Source organism: Camarhynchus parvulus, unplaced genomic scaffold (assembly GCF_901933205.1).
Source record: "Camarhynchus parvulus unplaced genomic scaffold, STF_HiC, whole genome shotgun sequence".
NCBI lineage: Eukaryota > Metazoa > Chordata > Aves > Passeriformes > Thraupidae > Camarhynchus > Camarhynchus parvulus.
Window position 1 is genome coordinate 73,753 of NW_022148765.1, and position 20,519 is coordinate 94,271.

The 20,519-nt window shown below is 56.7% G+C and overlaps 1 protein-coding gene across 1 annotated transcript; it reads right to left on the reverse strand.

The window, feature by feature from the left end:
• Window positions 1-2,852: 2,852 nt before the first annotated feature.
• On the reverse strand, window positions 2,853-12,045 carry LOC115917079 (zinc finger protein 585A-like). Its single transcript, XM_030970812.1, has 2 exons — window positions 9,661-12,045; window positions 2,853-6,269 (listed from the first exon to the last, which is right to left on the reverse strand). The coding sequence occupies exons 1-2, from the start codon at window positions 11,556-11,558 to the stop codon at window positions 4,298-4,300; spliced, it is 3,870 nt and encodes a 1,289-aa protein (XP_030826672.1). The 5' UTR covers window positions 11,559-12,045; the 3' UTR covers window positions 2,853-4,297.
• Window positions 12,046-20,519: the final 8,474 nt, after the last annotated feature.

The following is a 20,519-nucleotide window of genomic DNA, read 5'->3' on the forward strand; positions in this document are numbered from 1 at the left end:
CAGAGGGACAGGGGGGACAGAGGGACATGGGGACAGAGGGACAGGGGGGACAGGGGGGGACAGGGGGACAGAGGGACAGAGGGACAGGGGGACAGGGGGGACATGGGGACAGAGGGACAGGGGGACAGAGGGACAGAGGGACAGAGGGACAGGGGGACAGGGGGGACAGAGGGACAGGGGGACAGAGGGACAGGGGGACATGGGGACAGAGGGACAGGGGGGACAGGGGGAAATGATGACAGGAGGGACAGACAGACACGGTGACAGAGCGACAGGAGGACAGAAAGACACGGTGACAGAGCGACAGAGTGACAGGGGAGAGGGGGATATGGGACAGGGGACAGAAGGACAGGGGGACAGAGGGACAGGCTGACAGGAGGACAGACAGACGCGGCGACAGAGCGACAGAGTGACAGTGCAGAGCGGGACAGGGGGAAAGCGTGGCAGGGGACAGAAGGACGGCGGACAGGGGGACGGGGGGGGACAGGGCGACAAAGTGACGGAGGGGGGGACACGGCGACAGAGGGACAGACAGACACGGTGACAGACCGACAGGTGCCCCACGGCCGCCCCCGAGCCCCGGGCGCGGGCGGCACCGGCGCCGTTTCCGTCGCGCCCCAACCGCGCTCCCCCCCCCCTTTTTGTCACCCCCACCCTGTCACCCCCTTGGTGGCACCTCAGGACCCCCCCCCGGCTCAGCGCCACCCCCCAGGTGCCACCTGCGCGCGCTCTTTTCGGTGTCACCGCCACCCGCCCAAATTGTCACCTCCACGCGCGGGGACGGCCACATCCTCCCGCGACAGGGGAGGGGAGGGGAGGTGACAAAAATTTTTGGGGTCCCCTCGGTCACTTCCCCCCCTCCCCCCGCAGCATCCCCCAAAGGGACTTTGGGGACAATTTTGGGGATTTTTTTGGGGGGAGGTTTTTGGGGTTTTGTGTTGTCCCCCCCACTCCCCGGTACCTCCGGTGCTGCTGCGGCCGCGCTCGGTTCCTGTCGCGGCTTCCCCATGTGACCGGGGCACACCCTGGGCGCCTTCCTCCTCCTCCTCCTCCTCCTCCTCCTCCTCCTCCTCCTCCTCCTCCTCGGGGACACGCCGGTGACACCGGGGGGACACCACAGCCACAGGTGAGGTGACACCTGAGCGCCGGTTCCGGGCAGGAGTTTGGGTCACACCCTCGCAGCCTTCCTCCTCCTCCTCCTCCTCCTCCTCCTCCTCCTCCTTTTCCCACGGGGACACCGCGGGTCAGCCCTCAAAGGGGTCGTGGTGGCTCCTGGAGTCCCCCCCCCACCACGATGTGACACTCGGGGGTCCCAGGGTGGGACATCAAGGCCATGGAGGTGACACCATGAGTGAGGTGACACCAAGGGACATGTGGTCATGGAGGTGACACCAGGAGTGCCCAGATGGGGGACAGACAGCCATGGAGGTGACACCATGTCCCACCCATGGCTATGTCCCCATCCCCATCCCCATCCATGTCCCCACCCATGGCCATGTCCCACCATGTCCATGTCCCCATCCATGGCCATGTCCCACCATGTCCCATCTATGGCCCTGTCCCCATCCATGGCCACGTTCCCATCCACATCCATGTCCCACCATGTCCCATCCATGGTCATGTCCATGTCCCCATCCATGTCCCACCACGTCCCCATCCATGGCCACGTTCCCATCCATGGCCATGTCCCACCATGTCCCATCCATGGTCATGTCCATGTCCCCATCCATGTCCCACCATGTCCCCATCCATGGCCATGTCCCACCACATCCCCATCCATGGCCATGTCCCACCATGTCCTCATCCACATCCATGTGCCCATAAATTGTCATGTCCCCATCCATGGTCATGTCCTCACCATATCCCATCCATGGCCACGTCCCACCACGTCCATGTCCCCATCCATGTCCCACCATGTCCCCATCCATGGCCACGTTCCCATCCATGGCCACGTCCCACCATGTCCCATCCATGGTCATGTCCATGTCCCCATGCATGTCCCACCATGTCTTCATCCATGGCCATGTCCCCATCCATGTCCCACCATGTCTTCATCCATGGCCATGTTCCACCACATCTCCATCCATGTCCATGTCCCACCACATCTCCATCCATAGCCATGTCCCACCACGTCCCCATCCATGGCCATGTCCCACCATGTCCCTCATGTCCCCATCCATGGTCATGTCCCCATCCATGGCCATGTCCCACCATGGCCATGCCCCCATCCGTGTCCCACCATGTCCCCATCCATGGCCACGTTCCCATCCATGGCCACGTCCCACCATGTCCCATCCATGGTCATGTCCATGTCCCCATGCATGTCCCACCATGTCTTCATCCATGGCCATGTCCCCATCCATGTCCCACCATGTCTTCATCCATGGCCATGTTCCACCACATCTCCATCCATGTCCATGTCCCACCACATCTCCATCCATAGCCATGTCCCACCACGTCCCCATCCATGGCCATGTCCCACCATGTCCCTCATGTCCCCATCCATGGTCATGTCCCCATCCATGGCCATGTCCCACCATGGCCATGCCCCCATCCGTGTCCCACCATGTCCCCATCCATGGCCACGTTCCGATCCATGGCCATGTCCCACCATGTCCCCATCCATGTCCATGTCCCCATCAATTGTCATGTCCCCATCCATGGCCATGCCCCCATCCGTCCCACCATGTCCCACCATGTCCCCATCCATGGCCACGTTCCCATCCATGGCCATGTCCCACCATGTCCCATCCATGGTCATGTGCATGTCCCCATCCATGTCCCACCACGCCCCCATCCATGTCCATGTCCCCATCCATGTCCCCACGCCACTGTCCCCCAGGTGTCCCCATCCACAGATCAACATTTTTATTTCTGCCCCAATTTTGGGGCTTTCAAAGAGATGAACAGAAACCTTCTAACTCCAAAACCAAATCCAAGAAAGTCCAACCACGTGTCCCTGAGCACCCATGTCCTTGGATGGGTGGGAAGAACCTTTTTTGGAGGTTCTTCAACTTCCCACCTTCCCACGTTTGGAGGTTTCCACCCCACTGTCTCCAAAATTGTGGGTTTTGCCCCAATCTCACTCCGTTTCGCTGCGGAAGATGCCCGTGGGCCAGAAACGATGGATTGGTGTTGGAGAAGACCTCCAAGGATATCTAATGTGGCTTAAGACCACCAAAAGATGGAAAAAGTGGCATTTTTCTGGGGTCAGAAGGTGACAAATCCAGGAGGATGTGGAACCTTCAGCCAGGTGTCCTCCAAACCTGGATCACCTTGGCTCTGCCCACCTGGGCTCACTGGGGACCATCCAGAGCAGATCCTCCCGTTGAGGATGGATTGATGGTGGAGAAGACCTCTGAGGATATCTAGTGTGGCTTAAGCCCACCAAAAGATGGGAAAAATGAGATTTTTCCAGGCTCAGAATTTGGCAAATCCAGGAGGATGTGCAACCTTCAGCCAGGTGTCCTCCCAACATGGATCAAGGTGGCTTTGCCCACCTGGGCAGGAGGATGTGGAACCTTCAGCCAGGTGTCCTCCAAACCTGGATCACCTTGGCTCTGCCCACCTGGGCTCACTGAGGACCATCCAGAGCAGATCCTCCCATGGGGGATGGATTGATGGTGGAGAAGACCTCTGAGGATATCTAGTGTGGCTTAAGACCACCAAAAGATGGGAAAAATGAGATTTTTCCAGGCTCAGAATTTGGCAAATCCAGGAGGATGTGCAACCTTCAGCCAGGTGTCCTCCCAACATGGATCAAGGTGGCTTTGCCCACCTGGGCAGGAGGATGTGGAACCTTCAGCCAGGTGTCCTCCAAACCTGGATCACCTTGGCTCTGCCCACCTGGGCTCACTGAGGACCATCCAGAGCAGATCCTCCCATGGGGGATGGATTGATGGTGGAGAAGACCTCTGAGGATATCTAGTGTGGCTTAAGACCACCAAAAGATGGGAAAAATGAGATTTTTCCAGTCTCAGAAGTTGACAAACCCAGGAGGATGTGGAACCTTCAGCCAGGTGTCCTCCAAACAGGGATCAAGGTGGCTTTGCCCACCTGGGCAGGAGGATGTGGAACCTTCAGCCAGGTGTCCTCCAAACCTGGATCACCTGGGCTCTGCCCACCTGGGCTCACTGAGGACCATCCAGAGCAGATCCTCCCACGGTGGAGAAGACCTCCAAGGCTATCTAGCGTTGCTTAAGACCACCAAAAGATGGAAAAATTGAGATTTTTCTGGGACAGAGCTGGAGAAGCCCACCGAGCTCTTCCAGCACTCGGGCCACCAACAGCGCTGCCCTCAGTGGTACTTCCACCGGTGCCTGGCCAGCAGAGACGTGGCCGAGAACCTCTTCCCACACTGGAGACACTCGCGGGGCCCATCGCCGGCGTGGATCAGCCGGTGCTTGGCCAGGAAGGCGCTGAGCTTGAAGCCCCTGCCGCAGTCGGGACAGCGGAAAGGTTTCTCCCCAGCGTGCGCGCTCGCGTGCGTGCTCTGGTGCCTCCTGAGGCTGGAGCTCACCCTGAACCTCCTCCCGCACAGCGAACACTCGAAGGGCTTCTCGTCGCTGTGGGTCTTCTGGTGGGACCTCAAGCAGGAGCCGGTGGAGAAGCTCTTCCCACACTGCCCGCACTCGTAGGGTTTCTCCCCGGTGTGGATCCTCCGGTGGTCAGCCAGGCCGCAGCGAGTGGTGAAGCTCTTCCCGCACTCCTCACACCTGTGGGGGCGTTCTCCCGTGTGGCTCCTCTGGTGGACCACCAGCTGGGAGCTCAGCATGAAGGTCTTCCCGCACTGGGCGCACAGGTAGGGTCTCTCGCCGGTGTGGACGCGCCGGTGCACGGTGAGGGTGGAGTTGTCCCTGAAGCCCTTCCCGCAGTCGGGGCACCGGAAGGGTTTTTCATCCGTGTGAGAGCGCCGGTGCACCAGGAGCCAGTAGCTGGTCCTGAAGCCCTTCCTGCAGACATCACACACGTAGGGCCTCTCGCCGGTGTGGATCCTCTGGTGGACGACCAGCAGCGAGCGCGTGATGAAGCTCCTCCCGCACTCCCCACACTCGTAGGGCCTCTCCCCGCTGTGGTACCTCCGGTGGACGTTCAGGTAGGAGCTGGTGCTGAAGCTCTTCCCGCACAGCTGGCACCTGAAGGGCTTCTCGCCCGTGTGGCTCCTCTGGTGGATCTTCAGGTGGGACCTCACCACGAAGCCCTTCCCGCACCGCCCGTACTCGTAGGGTTTCTCCCCCGTGTGGATCCTCCGGTGCTCCATCAGGCAGGAGCTCGTCCTGAAGCTCTTGCCGCACTGCGGGCACTCGTAGGGCCTCTCGCCGGTGTGGCACCTCAGGTGGACCATCAGGTGGGAGCTCCGGGTGAAGCTCTTGCCGCACTGGGGGCACTCGTAGGGCCGCTCCCCCGTGTGCCTCCTGCGGTGGATGGTCAGCTCCGTGTTGGAGGTGAAGCCCTTCCCGCACTGCCCGCACCTGTAGGGACGCTCTCCGGTGTGGATCCTGCGGTGCACCTTGAGGGCCGAGCTCTCCCTGAAGCTCTTCCCGCACTGCAGACACTCGTAGGGTCTCTCCCCGGTGTGGATGCGGTGGTGGGTGACCAAGGAGGACTTAGACGTGAAGCTCTTCCCGCATTCCCGGCATCTGTGGGAATTCTCCCCACGCTGGAGCTGCTCGCGGACCTCCAGCTCTGACCTCTGACCACCTCCGTGAGCCAGGGTGGGTTTTTCCCCCTCAGATCCCTCTCGGCGATGCCTCGGGTGGCTCCTCTGGTGAAAAACCAGCTGGGAGTTGCGGGTGAAGCTCTTGCCACACTGCCCACACCTGTAGGGGCGTTCTCGCGTGTGGATCCTCTGGTGGGCCACCAGCCCTGAGCTCTGGCTGAAGCTCTTGCCGCACTGCCCACACTCGTAGGGACGTTCTCCAGTGTGGATCCTCTGGTGGGCCACCAGCCCTGCGTTCTCCCTGAAGCTCTTCCCACACTGGGGACACTCGTAGGGACGTTCTCCAGTGTGGATCCTGTGGTGGACAACCAGCTGGCAGTTTGTCCTGAAGCTCTTGCCACACTGGGGACACTCGTAGGGTTTCTCCCCGGTGTGGATGCGCCGGTGGACGACGAGGTTGGACTTCTGGCTGAAGTTCTTGCCACAGTCAGGGCAGCTGAAGGGTTTCTCACCTTTGTGGATCCTCTGGTGGACAAGGAGGCAGGAGCTGGTCAGGAACCTCTTCTTGCATTGACCACACTCGTAGGGTTTCTCCCCAGTGTGGAACCTCCTCCGGTGGACAACCAGGCTGGATCTCCAGCTGAAGCTCTTCCCGCACTCCGAGCACTTGTGGGGCTTCTCCTCCCCACCCTGGAGCTGCTCGCGGAGCCCCAGCTCGGATCCCTGAGCCCCTCCATGGCCCAGGCTGGCTCCTTCCCCCTCGGATCCCCGCGCTCTGCGTTTGCAGCCCCTCCTGCTCAGGGATCTCCGCGGCTTCTCCTCCCCGTTGGCTTCTCCCTGCGCCGTGGAGCCGCTCAGAACGGCCCCTGCCAGCGGCTGCTCGCTGCTCGCCATGCTCAGCTCCTGCTCTGCGGAGGAACGACAAGGACACCATGGGATTGGCCTCCCCTGCCCCCCAAAAATCCCTCCCGGAGACCCCCGCGATGGGTTCGGGGCGGGCTCCTCCTCTCCGCTCACCCGCGGGGTCCGGGGGGCGATGCCGGCGGGACCGGGGCAGCCGCGGCCGGAGCGGGGAACCGCGTGGGTTTGGGGCAGCTCCTCCTCCTCCTTTGTCCCTCCTGTTCCTCCGCTCCTCCTTTGTCCCTCCTCTTCCTCTTTCTCTCCCTCCTCTTCCTCCCGCTCCGAGTCCGGCCCGGGCAGCGCCGGCACCCAAAAGCAGGCGGGGAGGGTGGGCGTGGTTATGCAAATCTGGGAGCGGTCGCGCGCTGGGATTGGTGGGAGGGAGGAGCGCGGGGTTTGCTCGGTGACGTCATGGCTGGGGGGGACGGGGAATGGAGACCGGGAATGGGGACCGGGAACGGGAATGGGGATCGGGAATGGGGATCGGGAATGGGGACAGGGAATGGGGATCGGGAATGGGGACAGGGAATGGTAAAGGGGAATGGGGATCGGGAATGGGGATCGGGAATGCTAAAGGGGAATGGGGATCGGGAATGGGGACCGGGAGTGGGAATGGGGACAGGGAATGGGGACGGGGACCAGGAATGGGACCGGGAACGGGAATGGGGACAGGGAATGGGGACCGGGAATGGGGACCGGGAATGGGAATGGGGACAGTGACCAGGATTACGGGACAGGGACAGTGAATGTGGAACTGGGACCAGGACTGGGAATTTGGCTGAAAATATGCGACAGAGATTGGGAATGGGACCGGGAATACGGGACAGGGACCAGGAATGGGACACGGAATGGGGACAGGGAATAGGAACCGGGAATGGGGACAGGGAACGGGAATGGGGACCGGGAATGGGGACAGGGAACAGGAAAGGAAAAGGGACCCTGTGGTGGTCGCAGGGGTCCCAGGACGAGGGAAGAGATGAGAATCTTGACTCCGTGTTTTTATTTTCAGAAAGCTGATTTATTATTTTATGATGTGTATATATATATATATTAAAAAGAAAATGATCTATTAAAACTATACTAAAAGAATAGAAGATAGGATTTCATTGGAAGGCTAGAAAATAATAGAAAAGGATGATAATAAAATCTTGTGAGTGACCAGAGAGTCTGAGACAGCTGAACTTTGACTGGCCATTAATTAAAAACAACCACAGGAGACCAATCAAAGAGGCGCCTGCTAATTCCGCAGCAGCAGCAAATTATTGGTTAAATTTAATTTCTGAGGTCTCTCAGATTCTCAGGGAAAAAAGATCCTAAGGAAAGGATTTTTTACTAAAATGTGCCCGTGACAGGAGCGTGAATACTGGACTGGGATTGGGATCGGGAATCAGAAAACGGGAACGGGACAGGGAATGGAGAAATGGGAATTAGGGACTGGGATGGGAAAAGGGGAACAGGACAGGGAACACGGGAATGGCAACCAGATAGAGAATACAGGACAGGGACAATTATTGACATGAGGAATGGGATCTGGACTCAGATGAGAGCAGGATCCTGGTCAGGGGACAGCAGGAACCAGGACAGGAGGACATGGGGACACTTCCAGGGCAGGGGGTCCTTGATCTGCTGCCCCATATGGAGCTGCTGGGCCTGGGGTGCCCAAAGCCCTGAGGAACCCCCAAATCTGTCCCAGGAACCCTCGACTCCCTCGGACCCAGCATCCCCCTCATGCCCTGGAAGATCCCCCCCATGTCCCCGACCTTGTTTTACTTCAATATCTTTATTATTAACTACGGATTTGGGCGTTTGGAAAGGATAAAGAGAAATAAAGAGAAAATCCAGGGCACGGGGAGCCAGGAGGATGTGGAGCGCCCAGCCAGGTGTCCCCCAAACCGGGATCACCTGGGCTCTGCCCACCTGGGCTCACTGGGGACCATCCAGAGCAGATCCTCCCGTGTGGGATGGGACATCCAAGGCTGTCTAGTGTTGCTTAAAATCACCAAAAGACGGAAAAAATGCGATTTTTCCATGGTCAGAAGTTGGCAAATCCAGGAGGATGTGGAGCCCCCAGCCAGGTGTCCCCCAAACAGGGATCACCTGGGCTCTTCCCACCTGGGCTCACTGGGGACCATCCCATGGGGGATGGATTGATGTTGGAGAAGACCTCCAAGGCTATCTAGTGTTGTTGAAGGCCACCAAAATAGGGAAAAAAAGAGATTTTTCTGGGGTCAGAATTTGACAAATCCAGGAGGATGTGGAGCCCCCAACCAGGTGTCCCCCAAATAGGGATCAAGGGGGTTCTGCCCACCTGGGCTCACTGGGGACCATCCAGAGCAGATCCTCCCGTGGGGATTGATGTTGGAGAAGACCTCCAAGGCAATCTGGTGTTTCTTAAGACCACCAAAAGACGGAAAAAATGAGATTTTTCCATGGTCAGAAGTTGGCAGATCCAGGAGGACGAGGATCCAGGAGGAGCCAGGATCACCTGCGCTCAGCCCACCTGGGCTCACTGGGGACCATCCAGAGCAGATCCTCCCACGGTGGAGAAGACCTCCAAGGCTATCTAGCGTTGCTGAAGGCCACCAAAAGATGGAAAAATTGAGATTTTTCTGGGTCAGAAGTTGGCAAATCTGCTCTCCACAAGAGAGAGGGCCAGGGGAAGCCAGGAGGATGTGGAGCCCCCAGCCAGGTGTCCCCCAAACAGGGATCAAGGGGGTTCTGCCCACCTGGGCTCACTGGGGACCATCCAGAGCAGATCCTCCCGTTGAGGATGGGACATCCAAAGCTATTCAGAGTTCCTTAAAACCACCAGAAGATGGGAAAAAATGAGATTTTTCTGGGGTCAGAAGTTGGCAAATCCAGGAGGATGTGGAGCCCCCAGCCAGGTGTCCCCCAAACAGGGATCACCTGGGCTCTGCCCACCTGGGCTCACTGGGGACCATCCAGAGCAGATCCTCCCGTGTGGGATGGAGCTGGAGAAGCCCACGGAGCTCTTCTCACCTCAGTGCTGGCTCTCCAGGTGTCTGGTCATGCTGTAGCTCGTGGTGAAGCCCTTCCCGCACTGGGGACACTCGAATGGATTCTTCCCGGTGTGGCTGCGCTGGTGCACGACCAGTTTGGACCTTTGCCTGAATCCCCTCCCGCAATCAGGGCAGCAAAACGGCCTCTCCTTGGTGTGCATCAGCTGGTGGCTGAGGAGGTGGGAGCTGGTCAGGAACCTCTTCTTGCACTGCTCACACTCGTAGGGCTTCTCCCCGGTGTGGCCCCTCTGGTGGTAAACCAGGTGGGACTTGGATATGAAGCCCTTCCCGCACTGCCCGCACTCGTAGGGCCGCTCCCCGGTGTGGATCATCTGGTGGGTGAGCAGGCAGGACCTGGTGGTGAAGCTCTTGCCGCACTTCCTGCACTCGTAGGGCCTCACCTCGGTGTGGCAGCGCTGGTGCACGATCAGGCTGGAGCTCTGCGAGAAGCTCCTCCAGCAGTGCTCGCACTTGTAGGGCCGCTCCGCGTGGCCCCTCTGGTGGGCGATCAGGTTGGAGCTCTGCGTGAAGCTCTTCCCACACTGCCCACACACGTAAGGTCTCTCCCCAGTGTGGATCCGCCGGTGCTTGACCAGGCTGGACTTTTGCGCGAATCCCCTCCCGCAATCGGGGCAGCAGAACGGTTTCTCCCCGGTGTGGATTCGCTGGTGGTCCGCCAGATGGGACTTGGTGGGAAACGAACTTTTACACTGCTCACACTCGTAGGGCCTCTCCCCGGTGTGGGTCCGGCGGTGCCTGACGAGGGCCGAGTTCTCCTTGAAGCTCATCCCGCACTCGGGGCAGCGGAACGGCCTCTCCCCCGTGTGCGAGCGCCGGTGCACGAGGAGGTTGGAGCTGCTCTGAAACTTCTTCTGGCACTGCTCACACTCGTAGGGTTTCTCCCCCGTGTGGGTCCTCAGGTGGCTGCTCAGGTGGGACTTGCAGGGGAAGCCCTTCCCGCAGTACGGGCACACGTAGGGTTTCTCCCCAGTGTGGATCCTCCTCTGGTGGAGAACCAGCTGGGAGCTCCAGCTGAAGCTCTGCCCACACTCCCCACACTTGTAGGGCTTCTCCCCAGTGTGGACCCTGCTGTGCTCCATCAGGTTGGCTCTCTTCCTGAAGCTCTTCCCGCATTCCGGGCACTTGTGGGGCTTCTTCTCCTCATCCCGGAGCTGCTCAGGGAGCCCCAGCTCTGAGCTCTGACCCAGGGTGGGTTCTTCCCCCTCAGATCTCAGCTGTCCCCCCGTGTGGTGGATTCTCCAATGCTTGATCAGGTTGGCTCTCCACCTGAAGCTCTTCCCGCATTCTGGGCACTTGTGGGGCTTCTTCTCCTCATCCCGGAGCTGCTCAGAGACCCCCAGCTCTGAGCTCTGGTCCAATTTGGGTTTTTCCCCCTCAGATCTCAGCTGTCCCCTCGTGTGGTGGATTCTGCAGTGCTTGTTTAGGGACGTTCTCCAAATGAAGCTCTTCCCGCATTCCGGGCACTTGTGGGGCTTCTTCTCCTCATCCCGGAGCTGCTCAGAGACCCCCAGCTCTGAGCTCTGACCCAGGGTGGGTTCTTCCCCCTCAGATCTCAGCTGTTCCCTCGTGTGGTGGATTCTGCAGTGCTTGTTTAGGGACGATCTCCAAATGAAGCTCTTCCCGCACTCTGAGCACTTGTGGGGCTTCTTCTGCCCACCCTGGAGCTGCTCAGGGACCCCCAGCTCCGAGCTCTGACCCAGGTCCAAGTTGGGATTTTCCCCCTCAGATCCCAGGTGTTGCCCCGTGTGAATCTTCTGGTGGGCAACCAGGCTGGACCTCTTGGTGAAGCTCTTCCCGCACTCCGAGCACTTGTGGGGCTTCTTCTGCCCATCCCGGAGCTGCTCAAGGACCCCCAGCTCTGAGCTCTGACCCTGGTCCAGGGTGGGTTCTTCCCCCTGAGATCTCAGCTGTTGCTCCATGTGGTTCCTCAGGTGGGCAACCAGGTGGGAACTCAGCATGAAGCTCTTCCCGCACTCCGACCATTTGTGGGGCTTCTCCTCCCCATCCTGGAGCTGCTCAGGGACCCCCAGCTCGGATCTCTGAGCCCCTCCCTGGTCCAAGGTGGGTTTTTCTCCCTTAGATCTCAGCTGTCCCCCCGTGTGGATTCTCTGGTGGATAATCAGGCAGGATCTCAACCTGAAGCTCTTCCCACATTCCGAGCACTTGTGGGGCTTCTCCCCATCCTGGAGCTGCTCAGGGACCCCCAGCTCTGATTTCTGACCCTGGGCCAGGGTGGGTTTTTCCCCCTCAGATCCCACCTGTCGGCCCGTGTGGTGGATTCTGCAATGCTTGATCAGGTTGGATCTCCAGCTGAAGCTCTTCCCGCACTCCGAGCACTTGTGGGGCTTCTCCTCCCCACCCTGGAGCTGCTCGCGGAGCCCCAGCTCGGATCCCTGAGCCCCTCCATGGCCCAGGCTGGCTCTTTCCCCCTCGGATCCCCGCGCTCTGCGTTTGCAGCCCCTCCTGCTCAGGGATCTCCGCGGCTTCTCCTTCCCCGTTGGCTTCTCCCGCGGCCGGAGCCGCTCAGAACGGGCCCTGCCAGCGGCTGCTCGCTGCTCCCATGCTCAGCTCCTGCTGGCCGGGAGGAACGACAAGGACACCATGGGATTGGCCCACAAGAAAGGACGCAGGGATTTGCCCCACAAGGACACCATGGGATTTGCCCCACAAGGACACCATGGGATTTGCCCCACAAGGACACCATGGGATTGGCCCCCCCACAAGGACAAGGACACCATGGGATTTGCCTCCATGAGGACAAGGACAGGATGGGATTTGCCCCACAAGGACAGGATGGGATTTGCCCCACAAGGACAGGATGGGATTTGCCCCACGAGGACAGGATGGGATTTGGGATTTGCCCCACAAGTTCAGTATGGGATTTGGGATTTGCCCCACAAGGACAGGATTTACCCCACAAGTTCAGGATGGGATTTGCCCCACAAGGACAGGATGGGATTTGCCCCACAAGGACAGGATTTACCCCCACAAGGACAGGATTTGCCCCACAAGGACAGGAGTTCAGGATGGGATTTGCCCCCACAAGGACAGGATTTGCCCCACAAGGAAGTTCAGGATGGGATTTGCCCCCACAAGGACGATTCTCAGGATGGGATTTGCCCCACAAGGACAGGATTTGCCCCACAAGGACAGAATGGGATTTGCCCCACAAGGACAGGATTTGCCCCACAGGACAGGATTTACCCCCACAAGGACAGGATTTACCCCACAAGTTCAGGATGGGATTTACCCCCACAAGGACAGGATTTGCCCCACAAGTTCAGGATGGGATTTGCCCCACAAGGACAGGATTTGCCCCACAAGGACAGGATGGGATTTGCCCCACAACGACAGGATTTACCCCCACAAGGACAGGATTTACCCCCACAAGGACAGAATGGGATTTACCCCCACAAGGACAGAATGGGATTTACCCCCACAAGGACAGGATTTACCCCACAAGGACAGAATGGGATTTACCCCCACAAGGACAGGATTTACCCCCACAAGGACAGGATTTACCCCCACAAGGACAGGATTTACCCCCACAAGGACAGGATGGGATTTACCCCCACAAGGACAGGATTTGCCCCACGAGTTCAGGATGGGATTTGCCCCACAAGGACAGGATTTGCCCCATCAAGGACAGGATTTTACCCCCACAAGGACAGGATTTGCCCCACAAGGACAGGATTTGCCCCACAAGGACAGGATGGGATTTGCCCCCACAAGGACAGGATTTGCCCCACGAGTTCAGGATGGGATTTGCCCCCACGAGGACAGGATTTGCCCCACAAGGACAGGATTTACCCCCACAAGGACAGGATGGGATTTGCCCCACAAGGACAGGATGGGATTTACCCCCACAAGGACAGGATTTGCCCCACGAGTTCAGGATGGGCGTGACCGTGCTCACAGGGCTCTTATGTTGAGGGAAGAGACGCAGGCTCCGACTCCACGTTTCAGAAGGCTTGAATTATTATTTTCTCATCTCTACGCCATTAAAACTGCACCAAAAGAACAGAAGAAAGGATATTCCATCAGCAGGCTGGCTCAGCTAAGAACAGAAAGGAACGATAACAAAGGCTCTGTCTCGGACTCTGTGTCTCAGCCAGCTCCCTGTCATTGGCCATTAATTATAAACATCCGAGACGGGCCAATCACAGGCGCACCTGCTGCATTCCACAGCAGCAGATAACCAATGTTTACATCTTGTTCCTGAGGCCCCTCGGCTTCTCGGGAGGAAAAATCCCAAGGAAAGGATTGTTCATGAAAAGATGTCCTGCGAAAGTCCACGGGACTGGGAGGCAGCGTGAATAAAAGTGAGTTGTCTCCCCAAAGAGATTTTCCAAGCTGTTTTTCCGAGTTTTTCCATCGTGTGATTGTCCTTGTGGGGCAAATCCTGAACTTGTGGGGCAAATCCCATCCTGTCCTTGTGGGGCAAATCCCATCCTGTCCTTGTGGGGCAAATCCTGTCCTTGTGGGGCAAATCCCATCTGAACTTGTGGGGCAAATCCCATCCTGTCCTTGTGGGGCAAATCCCATCGTGTCCTTGTCCTCACGGAGGCAAATTAATTGCAAATTAATTGGGAGACTCCATGAGCTTGAAGAGTTCAACTCGCTGAGATCCTTGAATAAAAGGCAGCTTGAATAAGAGTGAGTTGTCTCTCCAAAGAGATTTTCCAAGCTGTTCTTCCGAGTTTTTCCCATCCTGTCCTGAGACATCTCTCTATGAAAAATCATGCTCATGTATTCTTCAATTAATTCGCAATTAATTTGCTCCCATGAGGACAAGGACACGATGGGATTTGCCCCACAAGTTCAGGATGGGATTTGCCCCACAAGGACGGGATTTGCCCCACAAGGACGGGATTTGCCCCACAAGGACGGGATGGGATTTGCCCCCACAAGTTCAGGATTTGCCCCACAAGTTCAGGATTTGCCCCACAAGTTCAGGACGGGATTTGCCCCACAAGTTCAGGATTTGCCCCACAAGTTCAGGATTTGCCCCCACAAATTCAGGATTTGCCCCCACAAATTCAGGACAGGATTTGCCCCCACAAGTTCAGGACAGGATTTGCCCCCACAAGTTCAGGATTTGCCCCACAAGTTCAGGACGGGATTTGCCCCACAAGTTCAGGACGGGATTTGCCCCACAAGTTCAGGACGGGATTTGCCCCACAAGGACAGGATTTGCCCCACAAGTTCAGGATTTGCCCCACAAGTTCAGGACAGGATTTGCCCCCACAAGGACAGGATTTGCCCCACAAGTTCAGGACGGGATTTGCCCCACCCCACAGGGCAGGAGCAGGAGATGCCCCCAGGGCCGGGCTGGCACATGGAGCAGCACAGAGCGGGCAAAGGCGCCCTGACTTCCTCCTCACCTGCCTGCGGCTCCCGGGCCCTGCTCCTCTTCCTCGCAGCCTCCTCCTCCTCCTCGCTGGGGCCGAGCTGCGGCGCGGGGCGATCCCGGCGCGGGGCACAGCGAGGGCTGAGCGCTCCGCTGGTGCTGCCGGAGCAGCCGGCGCCCCTTCCAGCCCCGACACCTCCCGAGGAACCCTGGCGCTGGGATCTCCTGTTCTCCCGCCGAGCAGCCGAGGAGCCTCGGAGGAAAAGCCGAACGAGAACGATCTGCTGCTGCTGCGGAATGCAACAGGCGCGGCTCCGATTGGCCCGCGGGGGTTGTTTGTGATCAATGGCCAATCCCAGCCAAGCTGGCTCGGATTCTCCGAGGGTCACCAGCTTTTGTTAGCATTCCACTCGGGATTGTTTCCTCTCCAGCCTTCTGATGAAATCCTTTCTTCTGTTCTTTAGCACAGTTTTAATACAGAAAATTTTCTTGTAATGTAATATATATAATAAAATAATAAATATCATTTCAATTCATATATATTAATATATATAGTTTTAATGTATAATTTCCTTTTAATATATCATAAAATAATAAACCAGCCTTCTGATGAAATCCTTTCTTCTATTCTTTAGCACAGTTTTAATATATAAAATTTTCTTGTAATATACTATATATAATAAAATAATAAATATAATTTCAATTCATATATATTAATATGTAAAATTTTCTCGTAATATAATATATATAATAAAACAATAAACGTAATTTCCATTAATATATATTAATATATAAAATTTTCTCGTAATATAATATATATAATAAAACAATAAATGTGATTTCCATTAATATATATTAATATATAAAATTTTTTCGTAATATAATATATATAATAAAAAATAAATGTAATTTCCATTAATATATATTAATATATAAAATTTTCTCGTAATATAATATATATAATAAAATAATAAATATAATTTCAATTAATACCTATTAATATATATAGTTTTAATGTATAATTTCCTTTTAATACATCATAAAATAATAAATCAGCCTTCTGATGAAGCTCCGGGGCTCCCGCGGTCCCCCCGGCTCTCCCGGGCACCCCAAAGCCGAGATCGCCCCCGAGCCCGCCCGGACCGGCCGATCCCGCCTGGGACCCCCCGAGATCCCCCCCCCAGGGACATTTCGGGCTCGGATTTGGGGTCCTGCCCCCCAAAAATCCCTCCCGGAGACCCCCGAGCGATGGGTTCGGGGCGGGCTCCCCCTCTCTCCGCTCACCCGCGGGGTCCGGGGGGCAATGATGCTGCTGCTCTTCCTCCCGTTCCTCCTCTTCCTCCGTCCCTCCTGTTCCTCCTCCTGGTCCCGTCTCCCTCCTCCTGTGTCCCTCCTCTTCCTCTTTCTCCTCCTCCCTCTCTCCCTCCTGCTCCTCCTTTCCTCCCTCCTCTGTCCCTCCTCTTCCTCTCGCTCCTCCTTCTCTCCCTCTTTGCACTGGGAACGATACTGGGAGCGCTGGGAGGGAACTGGGAGCGCTTTCCCTGCCGGTGCCCCTGTTACTGGGAGCGCTGGGAGGGAACTGGGAGCGCTTTCCCTGCCGGTGCCGCTGTTACTGGGAGCGCTGGGAGGGAACTGGGAGCGCTTTCCCTGCCGGTGCCCCTGTTACTGGGAGAGCTGGGAGGGAACTGGGAGCGCTTTCCCTGCCGGTGCCGCTCTCACTGGGAGCGCTGGGAGGGAACTGGGAGCGCTTTCCCTGCCGGTGCCGCTCTCACTGGGAGCGCTGGGAGGGAACTGGGAGCGAACAGCGCCCGGCGGCGGGCGGGGCCAGCCTCAATGGGCGTGGTTATGCAAATGTAGGAGCGATCGCGCGCTGGGATTGGTGGGCGGGAGGAGCGCGGGGTTTGCTCGGTGACGTCAGGGCCGGGGGGCGGAGCGTCCGGTGAGGGGACCGGGAATGGGAATGGGGACCGGGAATGGGAATGGGGACCGGGAATGGGTACGAGTCTAATTTAAATCCAGAACAATACAGGGAAATGCAGCAGCTCCTGCAAATACAGAGCAATACAGAGCAGTACGCATATTAACACAAGATGAGAAGCTTTTTCTGTTTTCATTACATGTTGATTTATTGCTACAGGAAACCCAAAACAACAAAAGCACACAGAAAACAACGCCCATCCACCATTAACACAAATTACAAACGCGCTTTACCGCCCCTAAACACAAAACCCAAAAGTGTGAACTTAAATACTCCCTGTATTCCGTGCTGTTCCCTTCACAGTACCTTCCAAACCTCTGTTGCTTCAGACGCCCAGAAACACCTGCTGAAAACGAGCTGAGCTAAGCTAAGCTGAAAGAGCTGCTTCACTGAGATGAGAGGAGAGCTCTTCATCCCATCTCATCTCATCTCATCCCATCCCATCCCATCCCATCCCATCCCATCCCATCCCATCCCATCCCATCGCAGGGAGGGAATGACGCCCCTGAGCAAAGGCCGGGGTTAATATACCCCTGATCGCACCTGCCTCTCGTTCCCATGGCACCCGGGAAAAGGGAGGGGCCGAACCCCACCGGCTATAAAAGCCCTCGGAGCAGCTGCAGCCGTTTGGCTCCTCGGACTCGAATTCCAGGGGGGGGTGAAAAGCTTCTTAGAGAAGAAAACTCATCAGAAAAATAACAGCGCTTTCCTTTTTGCGACAGCTGCTTGGAGCAGGAGAACAGAAAGCTGGTAAAACATGAAACTGTCTGTTTAGGTAAATTGGGTAATTTGCTGTTAACTTCCATAATTATTCCTTGGTGATTGCTGAGTAGTGCACCACGTGTGGCTCAGTAAGGTGGAGAAGGATACTAATGATGTAAATACTCCAAGTCTCCTTGGGACTTTTAATTTGGCTGATCTACATTATAAGCAAAAATAAGAAAACAAAAAACCTCCTGGGCAGCGTAAGGGTCAAGTACATGCCAGGCTCACCGTTCTCTGAGATAGCTGCTCAAAAAGCGCAGAAAGAAGTGCTCAAAAATGAATATTTAAATCCTGAAAATGCTGAAACAGACAGGGCTCCATTCAAGTGAACCACTAAGAATGAGAAACTGGGGTACCTAGCTCCACTGAAACTGATAAAATTGAAAAAAAAAAAATTATGCCCTTTTAATTATCCTCCAAAAATATTCTCAAGAGAAGGACCCTACTCAATTTAAGTCCCTGCAGCAATGAAGAAAGAGAAATATTTCCCTCAATCATAACACTTAACAACGACGGACAGCAGGGGAAGGTTTCGGGACCTATGGCCGGCTGGCTCCTGAAAATCCGCGATACGCAGGATGCCTCCCAGACCCAAGCTGGCACCAGTGCGACCCCCCAATTTTTTTTTTAAAAAAAATTTTTTTTTTGGCCTCCCCCCCCCTCCCCCCCCCCCCCCCCCCCAGGTTTTTATAAAAAACTCGCGCGGGTTTGGTAGTGCCAACGGATTCCCACAATCTGCCATCAGCAATTGGGGTTGGTGAGTTTTGTTTCAGAGGGAAAGGCCCGCTGTTTATGTTTGGGGGCCATAGGCCCGGAGTGGCCGGCTGGCTCCTGAAAATCCGCGATACGCAGGATGCCTCCCAGACCCAAGCTGGCACCAGTGCCAACTCGGGCTGGTTTGATAGTGCCAACGGAGTCCTACAATCTGCCATCAAGGACCGGGGCTGGTGAGTTTTGTTTGCCATGGAAAGGCCCGTTGTTTATGTTTGGGGCCATGGGCCCAGAGTGGCCGGCTGGCTCCTGAAAATCCGCGATACGCAGGATGCCTCCCAGACCCAAGCTGGCACCAGTGCCAACTCGGGCTGGTTTGATAGTGCCAACGGAGTCCCACAATCTGCCATCAGGAATTGGGGTTGGTGAGTTTTGTTTCAGAGGGAAAGGCCCGCTGTTTATGTTTGGGGGCCATAGGCCCGGAGTGGCCGGCTGGCTCCTGAAAATCCGCGATACGCAGGATGCCTCCCAGACCCAAGCTGGCACCAGTGCCAACTCGGGCTGGTTTGATAGTGCCAACGTAGTCCCACAATCTGCCATCAAGGACCGGGGCTGGTGAGTTTTGTTTCAGAGGGAAAGGCCCGTTGTTTATGTTTGGGGGCCTCTGGCCGGCTGGCTCCTGAAAATCCGCGATACGCAGGATGCCTCCCAGACCCAAGCTGGCACCAGTGCCAACTCGGGCTGGTTTGATAGTGCCAACGGAGTCCCACAATCTGCCATCAGGTATTGGGGTTGGTGAGTTTTGTTTCAGAGGGAAAGGCCCGTTGTTTATGTTTGGGGGCCATAGGCCCGGAGTGGCCGGCTGGCTCCTGAAAATCCGCGATACGCAGGATGCCTCCCAGACCCAAGCTGGCACCAGTGCCAACTCGGGCTGGTTTGATAGTGCCAACGGAGTCCCACAATCTGCCATCAAGAACCAGGGCTGGTGAGTTTTGTTTCAGAGGGAAAGGCCCGTTGTTTATGTTTGGGGGCCATAGGCCCGGAGTGGCCGGCTGGCTCCTGAAAATCCGCGATACGCAGGATGCCTCCCAGACCCAAGCTGGCACCAGTGCCAACTCGGGCTGGTTTGATAGTGCCAACGGAGTCCCACAATCTGCCATCAAGGACCGGGGTTGGTGAGTTTTGTTTCAGAGGGAAAGGCCCGTTGTTTATGTTTGGGGGCCATAGGCCCGGAGTGGCCGGCCTGGCTCCTGAAAATCCGCGATACGCAGGATGCCTCCCAGACCCAAGCTGGCACCAGTGCCAACTCGGGCTGGTTTGATAGTGCCAACGGAGTCCCACAATCTGCCATCAAGAACCGGGGCTGGTGAGTTTTGTTTCAGAGGGAAAGGCCCGTTGTTTATGTTTGGGGGCCATAGGCCCGGAGTGGCCGGCTGGCTCCTGAAAATCCGCGATACGCAGGATGCCTCCCAGACCCAAGCTGGCACCAGTGCCAACTCGGGCTGGTTTGATAGTGCCAACGGAGTCCCACAATCTGCCATCAAGAACCAGGGCTGGTGAGTTTTGTTTCAGAGGGAAAGGCCCGTTGTTTATGTTTGGGGGCCATAGGCCCGGAGTGGCCGGCTGGCTCCTGAAAATCCGATACGCAGGATGCCTCCCAGACCCAAGCTGGCACCAGTGCCAACTCGGGCTGGTTTGATAGTGCCAACGGAGTCCCACAATCTGCCATCAAGAACCAGGGCTGGTGAGTTTTGTTTCAGAGGGAAAGGGCCGGTGTTTATGTTTGGGGGCCATAGGCCCGGAGTGGCCGGCTGGCTCCTGAAAATCCGCGATACGCAGGATGCCTCCCAGACCCAAGCTGGCACCAGTGCCAACTCGGGCTGGTTTGATAGTGCCAATGGAGTCCCACAATCTGCCATCAGGAATTGGGGCTGGTGAGTTTTGTTTCAGAGGGAAAGGCCCGTTGTTTATGTTTGGGGGCCTATGGCCCGGAGTGGCCGGCTGGCTCCTGAAAATCCGCGATACGCAGGATGCCTCCCAGACCCAAGCTGGCACCAGTGCCAACTCGGGCTGGTTTGATAGTGCCAACGGAGTCCCACAATCTGCCATCAAGAA